Consider the following 18,505-nt stretch of genomic DNA (forward strand, 5'->3'; position numbering starts at 1 on the left):
TTATCAGAGCTGATGTCGAGTTACTGTGTCCTATTCAGAACCGTACCGATATATCTACTCCTATAAAAGGTACAGTCGCTGCAAAAACTGAACTAAAATTTTTCTTAAACGATATATTCATTCTACAACGAGTTTGGTGTGGTTATCCGATTTGGCAGTACTTTCAATAGAAGAAGGGTAACGCGAATGATCACAGACTCGTTTGACTGGTAAAAGTTTAACAGAATGTTTAAAAACCTTAACTGTTAGAACTCAAAGCAAGACACCTATATTTCAGTGCAGAAACAATTAATGTTAGTCCCCTACATAGTGGTCCCTTAGAGATCGTGCATATGAAATTAGACTCGTACATAGGCTTAGAATTATTTATTCTTCACATCCTGCATTCTCGATTGGAAGAGGGGCAGATTTCAGTGAGTTGTTCAATAAAGAGTATTATGTGCGACGTACTTAATAGTGATCCGCACAGTGAAGATGAAGATATAGGTGTATTAATTTATGCAGAAAATCAAAGGACACGAAACACTGATTTTTTTCTAAAATAACGAAACATTTTGCACATACGAGAAAGAACACATTTGGGTAAAGCTTGTTTTATCGGCATTAGGCTGTGGTCCACGCATGTTTTTGCGCTTGACGTTGCGTCTCCTAATGCTGGAGACATCATCAGAGGCTATAAAGACACGTTCAGTAGTTACAAACTTAAAACAAGCTCAGTGAGCCCAAATGTTTCCGAGCTCGTAGTGAGCAATTGTTAGCGCTGTTCGCGATATTTAGCACTAAGGCTCACAACTTACCTAATTTCAGTCTTTCAGAAACACAGAAGCAGGCTGAAAGAATCGTCCATCAGAAAAGAAGCCTTCAAAAGTGTGAAAACATCTTTGACAGAAAACCTCGCCACTTAGGCAGTGTTCTGATGACGCCGCCAGCCGACCGTTGGGCGGATACATCTATATTTATACTCTGCAAACCACCTTGCGGTATGTGTCGGAGGGTACTTCTTGTAGCACTGTTAATTCCCCCCCCCCCCCGCCCCGCCCCCCCCCCCCCTCCGCCACCGCCCTTTCCAGATCCAGTCGCGAATGGTTCACGGGAAAAACGATTCCCAGTAAGCCTTCATGTGGGCTCAAATCGCTCCATTTTTACCTTCGTAGTCTTTCCCCGAGAAACAGGTAGGAGGAAGCAAAGTATTTGTCGACTCTTCCAGCAACGTACGCTCTCGGAAGTTTAACAGTGAACCACACACTGATGCAGAACACCTCTCTTGCAGTGTCTGCCACCAGAGTTGGCTGATCATCTCCGTGGCGCTTCCATGCTTGCTAAATGTACCTGTAACGAAACGCGCTGCTTTTCTTTGGAGCTTCTCTGTTTCTACTGTCAATCCGGCCTGGTAAGGATACCATACTGACGAGCAGTATTCAAGTATTGGTCAAACGAAAGTTACGTAAGCTACCTCCCTTGTTGACGGAATACCTTTCCTGAGGACTCTTCCAAAGAACCTCAGTCTGCCACCTGCGTTGCTGTGGTTAGTTTTATGTGGTCGTTCCACTTTAAGTCGCTCCGTACGTAAGGAGGAGAAATGCGTATCATCACGTTTCCGACTTTGATAAAGGTCCGATAGTAGCCTATCGCGATTGCGGTTTATCGTATCGCGACACTGCTGCTCGAGTTGGTCGAGATCCAACGACTGTTAGCAGAATATAGAATCGGTGGGTTCAGCAGGGTAATACGGAACGCCGTCCTGGATCCCAACGGCCTCGTATCACTACCAGTCGAGATGACAGGTATCTTATCCGCATGGCTGGAACGGATCGTGCAGCCACGTCTCGATCCCTGAGTCAACAGATGGGGACGTTTGAAAGACAACAACCATCTGCACGAACAGTTCGACGACGTTTGCAGCAGCATAGACTATCAGCCCGGAGACCATGGCTGCGGTTACCTTGACGCTGCATCACAGACAGGAGCACCTGCGATGGTGTACTCAACGACGAACCTGGGTGCACGATTGGCAAAACGTCATTTTTTCGGATGAATCCAGGTTCTGTTTACAGCATCATGATGGTCGCATCCGTGTTTGACGACATCGTGGAGAATGCACATTAGAATCGTGTATTCGTCATCCCCATACTGGCGTATCACCTGGCGTGATGGTATGGAGTGCCATTGGTTACACGTCTCGGTCACCTCTTGTTCGCATTGACGGCACTTTGAACAGTGGACATTACATTTCAGATGTGTTACGACCCGTGGCTCTACCCTTTATTTGATTCCTGCGAAACCCTGCGTTTCAGCAGGATAATGCACGACCGCATGTTGCAGGTCCTGTACAGGCTTTTCTGGATACAGAAAATGTTCGACTGCTGCCCTGGCCAGCACGTTCTCTAGATCTCTCACCAATTGAAAACGTCTGGTCAATGGTGGCCGAGCAACTGACTCGTCACAATACGCCAATCACTACTCTTGATGAACTGTGGTATCGTGTTGAAGCTTCATGGGCAGCTGTACCTGTACACGCTGTCCAAGCTCTGTTTGACTCAATGTCCAGGCGTATCAAGGCCGTTATTACGGCGAGAGGTGGTTGTTCTGGGTAGTGATTTCTCAGGATCTATGCACCCAAATGACGTGAAAATGTAATCACATGTCAGTTCTAGTATAATATATATGTCCAATGAATACCCGTTTATCATCTGCATTTCTTCTTGGCGTTGCAATTTTAATGGTCAGTAGTGTATAAACAGTTCGGCTTGTTGAGCTTGCTTAAGTTTGAATCTGTTGACCTAGTCTTTATAGCAGCTGATGATGTCTTCAGCACTAGGAGACGAAACGTTAGCTATATAGATATGCCGTGAACCACGGCCTAATCCACATAAAACAAAACTCACCAAGGCGCAAATACCGGCCGTGAAAGCCTGAGTTGTATGATCACAGAAATAAGACAGGACTTGAGATAACTAAGAATGCGTTTGACTAGCAGTTTACAGATTTACATGGATATTCAAACTTAAGTATTTCTCTGAAATTATATATCCTATTTCGTTTCATGTTGCAGTACAGTATTAGATGTTATTTCAGTTTTTGTGACATTAGTCAGTGTTGTAAATAATTAATTTTTAATATTTTTTCTCAAATCTAATCGCTTGCCTTAATAGTTAAGTGCAGATTCTCATAAGAAGTAGTTTGATTTTGTACTTATTTAACATGCACTTTGGGCAGTGTGCAGTATCTGTTACGTGCATCGGCGCAATGCTGCAAGGAAGAAATATTGTTACGATTAAACTTCGCTTAACCAAAGCATTCAAAATGAAATAGACTTTATGAAAAGTTTATTTTATTTATTTCACTTTTTGACTCAAGTGACAGAAGAGCTACCTAGAAATGATGTAATATAGTGTGCGTGTATGTGACGAGATAAAAAGGGGGGCTGTGAGAGACGACGAATGGCCGGCGGTTTGTGGATTTGGGGTAGGATGGGGTAGAGGTAAGCATATAGGAAGGGGAAGAGCCCTCACTTAATGCAGTTCCCCCGCGACTACCATGACTGTACTGTCGCCTTCAAAAAAAGTTCGTAGCACAATAAAGAGAATCATGAGAGCATGATTTTTCACAGAACACTTCACAGTTACGGAGTACCACCTACCAAGAATATTATAGTGATATTTTCATTGACCTAGTTCGTCTCATGTTGCATGTGTGGTTCCACAACACTGACGATATGTCGCAAGAGACCTCTACTTTACGGTGTTGTCCCACTTCGAGGGAGGTCTGACAAACTTGCGAAAAAACGACCGCATCTTTCATGGCCAAAGGCAAAGATCATAACTACTGCGATGCCATGGTCTCTGAACACGTTTGAAATCAAGGCTCTGATTCGTGACGGTCGCTTCCCTTGCGTCTGATCTAGCGGTTACGAAACAGCCTGTTTGATTTCATAATGAATGATGCTTCTGTGCGTACTATTTAGAACTCTTTATTTTACTTTTACAATCATCATCATCATCCATCAAAATGTCCCTCCTTTTGTCCTTTAAAATATTTTTTACCATTCTGTCGATAATGATTAGTTCGTTTTGGTAGCCGATTATTGCCCATTCAAAGGACATGAGCGAGCCACTTTTGCCTATAGTATTCGATTTTTCCACCATTTACAAGATACTCAGTTCCCTTAGTATGTCCTCTTCGTGGATGTGTTACGGTCTGCAGCAACCCTTGTGTTCTGTCGGAAACTAAAGGCTGATATTGCGTTAAGGGCACCACCTGATGCCTGCTGAGATATGGCAACTAAAACTTCAGAAACGCTTTATCACTTAGAACCTCTGCCAGCAAATAATCCTACTCTCGCGTCGTCGAAGACGGAAGACTCGTGGGCCTGGATAATGCACTCGGAGTGGAACAGGCGCTTCCTTCAGAATAAGCGAGGGAATCCTCACAGAAAATTAGGCAGGTCTTGGATGCCTTGAAGTGGTAACAACCATCGCCTTCACAGTCTAATTAGGTGGTGGTGACCTCTAATAGGTAAACAAATATACTCGTAATTCGTCAAGAAGTTTTAGACGACTTTTGTATTTAAAATTGTACTAGATGTTACGAGAGACGAACTTTCCAGTATAAAAACAGGCGGGAAGTGTTGTGTCGTTACCAAAGAAGTTCAACGGGTCAGTCAGAAGAGATCAGTGACTTCGAAACTGCGCTAGTCACTGGACCTCACCAGAGCAACAGATCCACCAGGGAAATTTCAGCCCTTCTAAAGCTGTCGAAGTCGGCTGTTAGTGCTGTGACTGTGAAGTGGAAATCCGAAGGAATAACTACAGCTAAACGAACACCAGGCAGGCCTTATATAGGCCTGTTCACGGACAGGAACCGTCTAGCTCGGCGGAGGGTGGTTGTGAATTCAGCAGAAAAAAATCACTGATGAGTTCCAAAGTGCTACCAATACTACAGCTAGCACAAGGGAGCTACAAAGAACGGTGTACAATGGTTGTGTTCTTCATAAGCCATACATTCCTGTAGTGGTTCAGATGGTGCAATGAGCGACTCCACTGGACAGTGAAACGACAGGAAACGAGTGATTTCGAGTGATGACTCACTCTATATCCTTTGGCAATCCTTTGGAACGTTACCTGCCATCGTGTATAGTGTCAACAGTGAAGTACTGAAGACGTGGTGTTGCAGTACGGCGGTGTTTCTCGTGGCTAGAGTGTGCAACGAAACGAAGCATTTGAATAAGAGATTAGGGCAGGACGCGTTGAAATCGTTCAGATTTGCGTGGGCGGTCTGGCTGGAGCGTGAGTAAGATGTAGACAGTAGACCTTCGTAGAACTGAGTAAGGCGGGCGATGTTGTGACGCCTATGAGGGCCAGAGCCTTCCTATAGTCTTTGAGAGCAGCGAACGTAAGCCAATCGTCCTTCGTTGCCCACCTAAACAAGATGGTAACTGCCGAAATACAAAAGGGACAAATCAAAACGCGGCATTTGAGTTGTGTACAGTATAAAAAGAGTTTTCATATTCAGAATGTATAGGCAAAGAGGTGTATCATCAGCATACTGTTTCTGAATGATTGTAATAGGGTTTTACTTGTAGTTCCGTAAAACAATTGCAAGTGGTGAATGATTGTAGCAATAAAATCTAGTGTTATCTTGATTTCAATTTGCCGGCCGGTGTGGCGGTGCGGTTCTAGGCGCTTCAGGTTGGAACCGCGTGACCGCTACGGTCGCAGGTTCGAATCTTGCCTCGGGCATGGATGTGTGTGATGTCCTTAGGTTAGTTAGGTTTAAGTAGTTCTAAGTTCTCGGGGACTGATGACCACAGATGTTAAGTCCCATAGTGCTCAGAGCCATTTGAACCATTTGATTTCTATTTGCTTATTTCCGAGTTCGGATTCGGTGGAGACCTTGGCGCTTTGATAATGACTGCTGATGTTGTGCGCCTACTTTATGCAAATGTGAAGTATACCTGTTCTGCGTCACGGCACAGAAGTGAAAATATGAATTGGGAAAAGATGCGTTAGGGCATAATTAGGCGGATCTCGGTCCACTACTTCCGAAGGCGACGGAATTCAGCATACGCTAAGACAGCTCGTTCACGGCGTTACACTCGCAATAATGCTACCAACACTATATTCTTTCATAGGTGCACTCCCCTTACTGCATTTAAAAAACGCTGCTTTTGAACTATATGGACACTTTTTGCAGCATTGTGTACTGAGTACTGTTGAGCAACAGTCGGGAGACTGTGATTGTATCAGTAAGACAATTCACAGCGTCATAAATCAGTATCTGTGAGGCAATGATTTGTGGACAATAACATTCCTTAAACAGACTAGCCTTCCCAGAGTTCCAGCTGGAAGCGAAAGGAACAGCTCTCGATGACGTAGAACGTCGACTTCGCTGCATGAACCCAGCGTCCAACATCATTACCTTCTCTTGTTCGGCTCCTGAGGAAGAAAGGGCTGCCATTCCTCCGCAGATATTCGCCATCTCACTATTAGTGTCTCCAGCACAATTCAAATCAACAATAACACAGCGAGTAAAATAACGGATATGCCTGATAATAATTGGATTAGTAACTTTATACACTGTCTAATCCTGAATATCCAAGTCATCAATAGTAGCAGTTCGTTTTAGCCAACAATCTCTGATTAAGATCCGACGCATCACCTTTCACTGTGCTTGGACTACATGGAGCGAAACCACCAGGTCCGTGCATTTTTCAGAATTTTTTTGTGATCTTTCTCGATACGTCAGGACCCACCTGTGACCCCCACAAGGATTGCAGTTCCATAACGAATGAGACCAGTACGGTGGACACAGTGGTAACATTTGTAGAGGGAAAGTTATTACACACAATCAGTCACTTTACCTCGTACTTCCGAGCCTTCTTACTGTAAACGGGATTAGTGACTGAACATTCTAGACTAGCGGAATTGTCCTGTTCATGATTGGACACACAAGCGTTTCCTATGGAAATGCACTGAAAAAGCAAGTTTACTTCGACTTCCATACTTCTTGTGGACAAAATAGTATGACAAAGAGGTTTCTGACCACATAAATTTTTCAAATCATGAGAGTTTACTTCGACTTCCATACTTCTTGTGGACAAAATAGTATGACAAAGAGGTTTCTGACCACATAAATTTTTCAAATCATGAGAGTGTTGCAAAGTACTTCTTGTGCAGATTGAAAGATGTGTGTTACATTGGCAAATTTCAATATTTAGTTTCCTACTTTCACCGTTCAGTTATTTCACTTATAATTAACGCAGGTTACATGCAAAGATGCAAAGAAGTAATTCTGTACCCAGTTATCCATAGATCACAAATTTATCTTTGGGACAGTCAACAAGGCTTACGGGAAGTATAAATTGAACTCTGGCTCAGCAGACCAATCAGTGCACGGCCCGCCTTGCCACGAACGCTGAATCGAGAGTTTGAATAAGCACTTTGAGTCCTGGCGTGCTTGAAGTATGGCTGGTTTTGGAGCATGATTTCAAGGGTTGCTGTTTGCTGTACATTGTGGTGACAAGATGTAGTTTATCTTCGTGCAGGAAGACCACACACGCAGTTCGAATTATAACAATCATACACATCATATTTCCTTTACGAAATTATTGAAACCTACATGATTTGGACGCATGTCTCACATGTGGAGATCCTATTTTTGTGTCTTTGTGGGAAGATTATATATCAAAGCCTGATACAGAATCTGTTTGTTATTAATTCATCCTAATGGTGGAATGTTTAATTTCATCACAAACCCTACCAGTAAAGATTTGACAGTGTTTTGTGACTTTTTGGAACTCTGTACACCACACATTTTCATAGCATTAATATTACACGTGCTCTTGTGATTTAATTACTTTTGGGAGGCAAAAACAGGGATTTACACTTAAATGTTCTTTCAAATCGCTTTTCCTTGTCAATCACTCTCCTATTTCATGAGTTTACGCCGACTCCCACAAGGGAGTTAGCATATGATCATTCGGCGCGAACTATTTGCCTTCAGCATTTAATAGAACCTTTATGAACTGCTTACTGCCGTCAATTTCAAAACTGGCATCAGTTACTGTGAATATCATACTCCGACTTTTTTGCGTGATTTTCCGGCAGAAATTGAGGCAGCTTATGAACAGACGTCAGTAAATAGGGTAGAAAGCTCCAAATTTTTGGTTGTGCATACTGATGGAAACTTGAATTGAAAGAAGCACATTATTGAACTTATAAAACAATTAAGTTCACCTACTTTGTTCTGTGTTTCATTGTTAGCCTTGGAAACAGATAAATCAACCCCTCGTCATACTCAGTAATGTCTTACGGAATAATTTTCTGTGGTCACTCATCACTTAGATAGAAATTATTGATTGCACAAAAGAAAGCAGTAAGAATAGTATGAGTTCACCCGCGGTCGTCAAGTAGGTACCCCCTCAAGGATCTGTGGTTTTAACTGCACCAGAACAATACATATATTCGATAGTGAAATTCGTCACAAATAATGCACCACAATTTGAGAAGAATAGCGATATCCGTAACTACAACCCCTACAGGAAAACATTATCTTCATTACCCATTATTTAAGCTATCAATGGCTAAGAATGGTATTCAATATGCAGCAACAAAAATTTTCGATCATTCGCCCTATACCATAGAATATCTGACAGATAGCAAAAACAAAGTTTTAAATAAAACCTAAAACCATTTCTCTTGGACAACTCCTTATATTCCATGGACGAGATTCTATTTAAAAATTGGTATCCTGCAGCAAAAAAGTAATAAAAAGTAAAAAAGACTTATCATTTATATCTGTAAAATTATTCGTTTCAAATCATTACGATAACAGAATCGTTCAAATAATCTTTGGAAGATGTGACTAACTACCTGAAATGAGGTGTTGTGGTATAGGTATTGGCGTAGCGGGAAGAGCCTTCATTCTGCATAAAGTGTGGTTGGCTCATACCTTGTAATATTGAGCTATCAGAACAGCTCTGCAAGCAGCTATTACCCAATTTGCTTTAGATATTTTTCACGCATGGTGAATTGCTTGTTACTACGTATTATTCTGGTTCACCTAAACTCAGTTTCCTCTCGATATGCCGATTATATATCGTTGTGCAGAAAAGTAATCGTTCACTTGTTAGACAATTTTATAAAAACTCTTTGCAGCCATTAGCTTTACTAGTTTCATTCATGGTCTAAATATTGTTTACTAGCCTACTCCCGCGGCTGCACCCGCATATCTGTTCGACATGAACACTGAGCATGCCTTCTCCTGCTCCTCCTTTTCCTCCTCCTCCTCCTCCTCCTCCTCCTCTCTGTGTCCACCTCTTCCTCCCTCTGTGTCCACCTCTTCCTTCCTCTGTCAACCTCATCCTCTCACCTCTTTCTATCTCCTGCTCCACACTATCTCTGTCTCTTCATATCGTCCTCCTTCTCTCTTTGTCCATCTCCTCCAGCCCCTTCCTCTGACAACATCCTCCTCAACATCTCTCTCTCTCTTTCCATATCCAATCGCCCTCTTATTTTTCCACTTGCCCACTACCCCTCTAAATCTTGCACCCGCCTCATGCCTCTCCCCCATCTATCCCATCCCCGTGCATTTCCTTCTTCCCCTCACTCAGTCCATCCCCTTCTCTATCCATCTCAACCTTCCCCAGTTATTCTCACTGGCACATGAAGCTGCTGCAATACAGCTCAATAAAGGAGGCTGATACTACTCCCATAACACACCTGTCATGAAATACAGCCTACACTACAGTGGCTTGAAAACCTTTTATTTGCCCCTGACGCACAGGCTGTGGTGCAAAGCAGGTCAATAACGCAGTCCCATACTACTCCATCGGAACACACCACACTGGTCATGCTGGGCAGCCTACATGTTGGACCCAGAAAACTGTTTATTGCCTCTGGCATGTAGGCTGTCTCCACAGCAGCTTGATTTGGCAGGTTGGTGCTGTCCCCACACAACATACCTGTCATGCAGGGCAGACTATACACCAGGGGCTGGAGAAAACCTTTTTATTGCCCCCACGTCCGCTCTTATTGGAGCTAGGATGTCATAAAAAACATAGTTCTGACACTCATGAGGCCCACTGTTTTAGTGCCTAACATGGTTTAAATCGATCCAGACGGTTGAGAGGAAATCCCAGATATATATGCAAACACACATAGCCTCTGCCTTACGTATAAACATTAAAAAACCAAAAAACTGGTTCACCTGCCTAATATCATGTAGGGCCCCGCGAGTACACATAACTGCCGCAGAAGACACAGCATGGACTTGGCTAATGTCCTGAGTAGTGCTGGAGGAAACTGACACAATGAGTCCTGCAGGGCTGTCCATAAATTCATAAGAATATGACGGGGTGGAAATCTCTTCTGAACAGCACATTGCAAGCCATCCCAGATATGCTCAATAATGTTAATGTTTGGGGAGTTTGGTGGCAAGCAGAAGAGTTTAAACTCTTCTGTGTGTTCCTGAAGCCACTCTGTAGCAATTCTGAAAGTGCAAGTGCATTGCATTGTCCTGCTGGAATTGCCCAAGTCTATCGGAATGCACACTGGACTTGAATGGATGCAGGCGATCACACAGGATGCTTATGTACCTATTTATACATGTAAGTGGTCCCACATCACTCCAACTGCATAAGCCCCACACCATTACAAAGCCTCTACCTGCTTGAACAATTCCCTGCCGACATGCAGCTGACATACCTGTACACGTGCATCTGCTTGATACAATTTGAAACGAGATTCGTCTGACCAGGCATGATGTTACCAGACATCAACAGCTCAATGTCAATGTTGACAGGCCCAGGCGAGGGGTAATGCTTTGTGTGGTGCAGTCGTGAAGAGTACAGGAGTGTGCCTTCGGCTCCGAAAGCTGATATCAATGATGGTCCCTTGAATGGTTCAAAAATGATTCAGATGGCTCTGAGCACCCTTGAATGGTTCACACACTGACACTTGATTCTGGCCCAGCACTGAAATATGGAACAAGGGTTGCACTTATGTCACGCTGAACGATTCTCTTCAATCGTTATTGGTCCCATTCTTGCAGGATCTTTTTCCGGCCGTAGTGACGTTAGAGATTTGATGTTTTACCGGATCCCTGATATTCACGGTACACTCGCGAAATGGTCATACAAGGAAATCCCCTCTTTATCGCTACCTCGGAGACGCTGTGTCCGATCGCTCTTGCTCCGACTATAACACCACATTAAAACTCACTTAAATTTTGATAACCTGCCATTCTAGCAGCAGTAACCGATGTAACAACTGTGCCAGACACTTGTTGTCTTATATAGGCGTTGCTGACAACGGCGCCGTATTCCCCCCGTTTACATATCTCTGTATTTGAATAAGCATGCCTATACCAATATCTTTGGCGCTTCAGTGTATATAGCTTCAGGGCATATACAGCCTTAACTTTCATCACTAATCCAATTTCAAAATTTAGCAGGAATCTCGCAAACTCATGAGAATAGATCCAAACTTGCGTTTCAGCATCCTGGTGACGACTTTTGCTGAGGCCAGCGAGCAGCCCGCGGATGTGGAGGAGACGGCGGCCGACGCGGACGCGGCGGCGGAGCGCGAGGCGCCGTCGACGTGCGCGTCGGCGCTGCCGCTGCCGGTGCGCAGCTTCTGCCGTGCCTTCCCCTGGCACCTGGTGCTGGACGCCGAGCTGCGCCTCACGCAGCTGGGCTCCGGCTTCGCACGCCTGCTGGCGCCCCTCCGTCCGCTCGCCGACCCGCCGCAGCCGCTGGCGGACCTGTTCTCGGTGCGCCGGCCCCGCGGGCTGCCTCTGCGCTTCCGGGACCTGGCGGCGCGCGCCAACTCCACGTTCGTGCTGCAGCTGCTGGCACCCTGCGCGGCGCAGGTGACTTAGCGGTGCCTCCTCAACCAGCGGCGTGAGCGCGCTACAGTCTGTTCAGAATTACACTACTGGCCATTAAAATTGCTACCCCAAGAAGAAATGCAGATTATAAACTACATTCGACAGATATATTATACTAGAATTTACATGTGAATACATTTTCACGCAATTTGGGTTCATAGATCCTGAGAGATCAGAACCCACAACAACCACCTCTGGCCGTAATAACGGCCTTGATACGCCTGGGCATTGCGTCAAACAGAGCTTGGATGGCGTGCACAGGTACAGCTGCCCATCAACTTCAACACGATACCACAGTTCATCAAGACTAGTGACTGGCGTATTGTGACAAGCCGGTTCCTCGGCCAGATGTTTTCCATTGATGAGAGATCTGGAGAATGTGCTGGTCAGGGCAGCAGTCGAACATTTCCTATATCCAGAAAGGCCCGTACAGGACCTGCAACAGGCAGTCGTGCATTATTCTGCTGAAATGTAGGGTTTCGCAGGGATCGAATGAAGGGTAGAGACACGGGTCGTAACACATCAGAAATGTTACGTCCACTGTTCAAAGTGCCGTCAATGCGAACAAGAGGTGACCGAGACGTGTAACCAATGGCACCCCATACCATCACGCCGGGTGATACGCCAGTATGGTGATGACGAATACACGCTTCCAATGTGCATTCACCGCAATGTCGCCAAACACGGATGCGACCATCATGATGCTGTAAACAGAACCTGGATTTATCCGGAAAAATGGCGTTTTGACATTCGTGCAACCAGGTTCGTCGTTGAGTACACCATCGCATGGGCTCCTGTCTGTGATGCAGCGTCAAGGTAACCACAGCCATAGTCTCCGAGCTGATACGCCATGCTGCTGCAAACATCGTCGAACTGTTCGTGCAGATGGTTGTTGTCTTGCAACCGTCACCATCTGTTGACTCAGAGACCGAGACGTGGCTGCTAGATCCGTTACAGCCGTGCGGATAAGATGCCTGTCATGTCGACTGCTAGTGACATGAGGCCGTTGGGATCCAGCACTGCGTTCCGTACCACCCTCCTGAACCCACCGATTCCATATTCTGCTAACAGTCATTGCATCTCGACCAACGCGAGCAGCAATGTCGCGATGCGATAAACCGCAATCGCGATAGCCTACAATCCGACCTTTGTCAAAGTCGGAAACGTTATGGTACGCATTTCTCCTCCTTACACGAGGCATCACAACAACGTTTCACCAGGCAACGCTGGTCAACTGCTGTTTGTGTACGAGAAATCGGTTGGAAACTTTCCTCATGTTAGCACGTTGTAGGTGTCGCTACCGGCGCCATCCTTGTGTGAATGCTCTGAAAAGCTAATCATTTGCATATCACAGCATCTTCTTCCTGTCGATTAAATTTCGCGTCTGTAGCACGTCGTTTTCGTGGTGTAGTAATTTTAATGGTGAGTAGTGTAATTTACAATTTACAGCTACGAAGAAAGTAGTGGGTGAGGATCTCGAGGAAGACGTGGCACGAGGTACATAGACTAGAAAGCCAGGCCATTCCTGGGCGTAGGCTCTCAGTAGTCGGCAAAGTGTTACGCCACTTGACAGCCAGATCAGGTGCAGTCGCGTACTCTCTTGCAGCAATCTCACACGGAAAAATAATTTTTCGCTCCTCTTCTTTTCTTTCGATTTTGAGCATCTCACTGATAAGGTAAAAGCCGTTACGAAAGAATTACTGTCTGAAGTATTCGAAAGGCAAGGCACGCATCAAGTCGATGTCACGAGACCTGTGGCCGCTGCAGCTACCCGTGGTTTCCAGACATTCGCCCCTACTACGACACCACTTGCTCTTTGCACTGTGATTCAGATTTATAGACAGCTGTCTGTCGTGTATGATTGTTCGTCGGGCGGTGAGACTTCGTTTTCGTTATTTAAAGTAGCAGGATTACATATTTACTATTGTGTGTTGTGTGATGGCAACGGCCTTGCTGCAGTGGGTACACCGGTTCACGTGAGAGCACCGAAGTTAAGCGCTGTCGGGTGTGGTCGGCACTTGGATGGGTGACCATCCAGGCCGCCATGCACTGATGCCATTTTTCGGGGTGCACTCAGCCTCGTGATGCCAATTGAGGAGCTACTCGACCGAATAGTAGCGGCTTCGGTCAAGAATACCATCATATCGACCGGGAGAGCGGTGTGCTGACCCCACGCCCCTCCTATCCGCGTCCTCCACTGAGGATGACACGGCGGTCGGATGGTCCCGGATGGCCTGAAGACGGAGTGTTGTGTGATACTTAACGATATCACAAGCATGCGCGTCAAATGATATTCGGTGCAAATGTTTGATGTCACTCTCTCAGCCAGGGCATTGTCATACGAGGTCAGTCGAGAGAAATGGTTTGCGCCTTACGTGCCTACACAGGAACAATTGTTCTCGGTATGTTCCCAAACAATCTGTAGTTCTTGTTGACGAGATATCTACCATGACATACCGCGTAAGTGATAAACGTGAAGAGGACGAGCTCATGGACTTAATAGTGCTCTCCAAAAATTAGGGACGAGATACATAAAGTAACGCAATATATTAACTAGTCGGTGGGAATGAATGAAAGTACGGTAGCATGTTGTCGGAGGTCTGTCTCATGCACAGAAAGCTGGAATCACATGGTGAGAGGTCAGCGTGACTATAGCGCCAAATGGGGCAGGCATCACAACACGAGGTAGTTGAAGGAACGGAAAAAGAGTGAGAATCAATCAGCGAACAGCCACTGTGCACTGTGGTGGTGTTCTTTATCACGACATGACGCGGGGACAACATTTGAATGAAATTTCGTGGCCATTTAAACAGTGGGCTGGATCGAGTCTCGAACTCGGAACTTCTGCCTTTCGCGAACAAGTGTTCTTCGAATGAGATACCCAAGCACCACACGAAACCCGTCCTCACGGCTTAAATTCTGCGATTACCTCGTCTCCTACCTTCCGAACTTCACAGAAGCTCTCCTGCGAACCTTGCAGAACTAACACTCCTGGAATAAAAGATACTGCGAAGACAAGGCTTAGCCACAGCCCGGGGAACGTTTCCGGAATGAGATTTTCAGCAGGAGAGCTACTGTGATGTTTGGAAGGTAGGAGATGAGGAGATGAGGTACTGGCGGAAGTAAGGCTGTCAGGACGCGTCGTGAGTCGTGATTGGGTAGCTCAGTTCGTAGACCACTTGCCCGCAAAAGGCGAAAGTCCAGAGTTCGAGTCTCGGTCCGGCACATGGTTTTAATCGGCCTGGAAGCTTTACATCAGCGCACACTCCGCTGCAGAGTGAAATATAGTTTTGGAAATGTCCCCCAGGCTGGGCTAAGCCATGATTTCGCAATATCCTTTCTTCCAGGAGTGTTAGTTCTGCAAGGTTCGCAGGAGAGCTTCTGTGAAGTTTGCAAGGTAGTAGGCGAGGTATTGGTAGAACTTAAGCCGTGAGAACGGGCCGTGTTGGTTTAAATGGTTCAAATGGCTCTGAGCACTGTGGAACTTAACTTCTGAGGCCATCAGTCCCCTAGAACTTAGAAGTACTTAAACCTGACTAACCTAAGCACATCACACACATCCATGCCCGAGGCAGGATTCGAACCTGCGACCGTAGCGGTCGCGCGGTTCCAGACTGTAGCGCCTAGAACCGCTCGGCCACCCCGGCCAGCTACGGGTCGTGTGTCGTGCTTGGGTAGCTCAGTTCGTAGAACACTTGCTCGCGAAAGGTAAAAGTCCCGAGTTCGCGTCCCGGTCCAACACACAATTTTAATCGGCCAGGAAGTTCCATATCACCGCACATTCCGCTGAAGAGTGAAAGTTTCGTTCTGGGAACATTTGGATGACTTCACAAGAGGAAGAATCATCGGGTAACTGGAAGACGGACGGGCTCTGATGAGTATAGGTCAGCAATTTGCTATTGGTCACAGTTCTGTTTCACGTGCATAGGAAGCGTTCCGAACAACAGGTACTGCTACAGCAGCAGATGACCGCTACGTTGTGCAAGAGAGGACCCTCGTCAAACTGCGGGTGCAATTGTAACTACATTTAAGAAGACTCTAAGGCATACAATCTCACACTCCACATTGGCATGACGACTGCAATGGAGTGGTATCTTTGCGCGACGAACATACGTTGTGCAATGTTGACACACCCACAACGGCAGCACCGTTTACAATGGTGCGAAGAACATAGGGACTAAACCAAAGACGAATGGGGTCGTGTGCTCTTCTCGAATGAAGCAAATTCAGTAATAGTAACGATTTTGGATGTACCCCCGTACGGCGAGAGGTGGAAACAGAAACATTGTCGAACGTGATTCTTTTGGTGGACCAGGTGTTACTGTCTGCGGAGGCACGAATTACCGTGTTACGTACTGTCCTCCAAATGTTTGAACACGGCACACTGACCTATCAACGTTATTGTGACACTGTACTCCTTCCCACATCCGGCTTTTCAGGGGTGCATTCGGCCCTGGCTGTATTTTTATGGATGATAATGCGCTACGTCATCGAATAGTGGAGGTGGAGCAGCTCTTGGAACGAGATGAAATGCAGTTAATAAAAGGACCTACCCGTTCCCCCAACCTATCGAGCGCGGTGGCGCAGTGGTTAGCAGAATGGACTCAAACCCGCGACCAGCCATTCTGATTTGGTTTTTCTGTTGTTTCCCTTAACTGGTTTAGGCAAAAGCCAGCATGGTTTCTTTTAAAGAGCACAGCCGATTTCCATCCCCGTCCTTCCCTAATCCGAGCTTGTGCTTCGTCTCTAATGACCTCGTTGCCGACCGGACGTTAAACTCCAATATCCTCCTCCTCCTCTTCGTCCTCCTCCCACGACTTAAAAATGCCATCGAGCACGTGTGTGATGGGGTGGGGAGACGTATTTCAGTGTCTTTACATGCACCAGCGACCACCTTGCAGTTGTCAGCTGGTGGAGGAATGGATCACTACCACAGGAACTCCTCACCAACCTTGTGGCCCGAATGAAATCACAGTGCAGAGCACGCACTGCTATCCGTGGTGATAACACACACTATTAAGAACCATGCCCCGCCTTTTAAAATGCTCATTCGGCCATCATAAATTGCGGTGGCTTCAATGTAACGATTGTATTTTAATAAGAACCTCGTATCTGTTCGTCTTGTTAGGAAAATACAGGCTTCTGATGTTACCGAATTTTCGACATGTGAGAACCTCTAACGTTATCGAATTTTATGAACACATTATGCCAATGAAGTCTTAAGTAAACGGCATATTCTTATCTGATCCGAAACAGAATTTTCCGAGGATCCCTAACAGGAGATAATTTGATTTAAATGTGACGCCTGGTGCTGCGTCCGCACGTCACTACTTCAGCAGCGGCCCGTTTGGTTTCATCGAGAGAAACCTAGCGCTAGTTAATGATTTACCTATTGTTGTTGCAAAATACTAACACGAATTCTTTACAGATGAATGGAAAAACTGGCAGAAGCCGACCTCGAGGAAGATCACTTTGGATTCCGTAGAAATGTTGGAACACGTGAGGCGATACTGACCCTACGACTTATCTTAGAAAATAGATTAAGGAAATGCAAACCTACGTTATATCATTTATAGACTTAGACAAAGCTTTTGACAATGTTGACTGGAATACTCTCTTTCAAATTCTGAAGGTGGCAGGGGTAAAATACAGGGAGCGAAAGGCTATTTACAATTTGTACAGAAACCGGATAGCAGTTATAAGAGACGAGGGCCATGAAAGGGAAGCAGTGGTTGGGAAGGGAGTGAGACAGGGTTGTAGCCTCTCCCCGATGCTATTCAATCTGTATATTGAGCAAGCAGTAAAGGAAATAAAAGAAAAATTCGGAGTAGGAATTAAAATCTAAGGAGAAGAAATAAAAACTATGAGGTTTGCCGATGACATTGTAATTCTGTCAGAGAAGGCAAAGGACCTGGAAGAGCAGTTGAACGGAATGGACGGTGTCTTGAAAGAAGGATATAAGATGAATATCAACAAAATCAAAACGAGGATAATGGAATGTAGTCGAATTAAATCGGGTGATGCTGAGGGAATTATATTAGGAAATGAGACACTTAAAGTAGTAAAGGAGTTTTGCTAGTTGGGTAGCAAAATAACTGACGATGGTCGAAGTAGAGATGATATAAAATGTAGACTGGTAATGGTAAGGAAAGCGTTTCTGAAGAAGAGAAATTTGTTAACATCGAGTGTAGATTTAAGTATCAGGAAGACGTTTCTGAAAGTATTTGTATGGAGTGTAGCCATGTATAGAAGTGAAACATGGACGATAAATAGTTTGGACAAGAAGAGAATAAAAGCTTTCGAAATGTGGTGCTACAGAAGAATGCTGAAGATTAGATGGGTAGATCACATAACTAATGAGGAGGTATTGAATAGAATTGAGAAGAAGAGGAGTTTGTGGCACAACTTGACTAGAATAAGGGATCGGTTGTTAGGACATGTTCTGAGGCATCAAGGGATCACCAATTTACTATTGGAGGGCAGCGTGGAGGGTAAAAATCGTAGAGGGAGGACAAGAGATGAATACACTAAGCAGATTGAGAAGGATGTAGGCTGCAGTACGTACTGGGAGATGAAGAAGCTTGCACAGGATAGAGTAGAATGGAAAACTGCATCAAAT

At 45.3% G+C, this 18,505-nt stretch overlaps 1 protein-coding gene across 1 annotated transcript in view; it reads left to right on the forward strand.

Moving 5' to 3' along the window:
• The first annotated feature begins 11,466 nt into the window (after positions 1–11,466).
• The window catches only part of LOC124709041 (head-specific guanylate cyclase-like), a 162,632-nt gene continuing 155,593 nt past the window's right edge, over positions 11,467–18,505 (forward strand). Inside the window, exons 1-2 of the mRNA XM_047240686.1 lie at positions 11,467–11,541; positions 11,587–11,868. Of these exons, the coding sequence (XP_047096642.1) occupies positions 11,467–11,541; positions 11,587–11,868 (357 nt within the window). The remainder of the gene's footprint in view (positions 11,542–11,586; positions 11,869–18,505) is intronic.

Source organism: Schistocerca piceifrons, chromosome 7 (genome assembly GCF_021461385.2).
Source record: "Schistocerca piceifrons isolate TAMUIC-IGC-003096 chromosome 7, iqSchPice1.1, whole genome shotgun sequence".
Taxonomy (NCBI): domain Eukaryota; kingdom Metazoa; phylum Arthropoda; class Insecta; order Orthoptera; family Acrididae; genus Schistocerca; species Schistocerca piceifrons.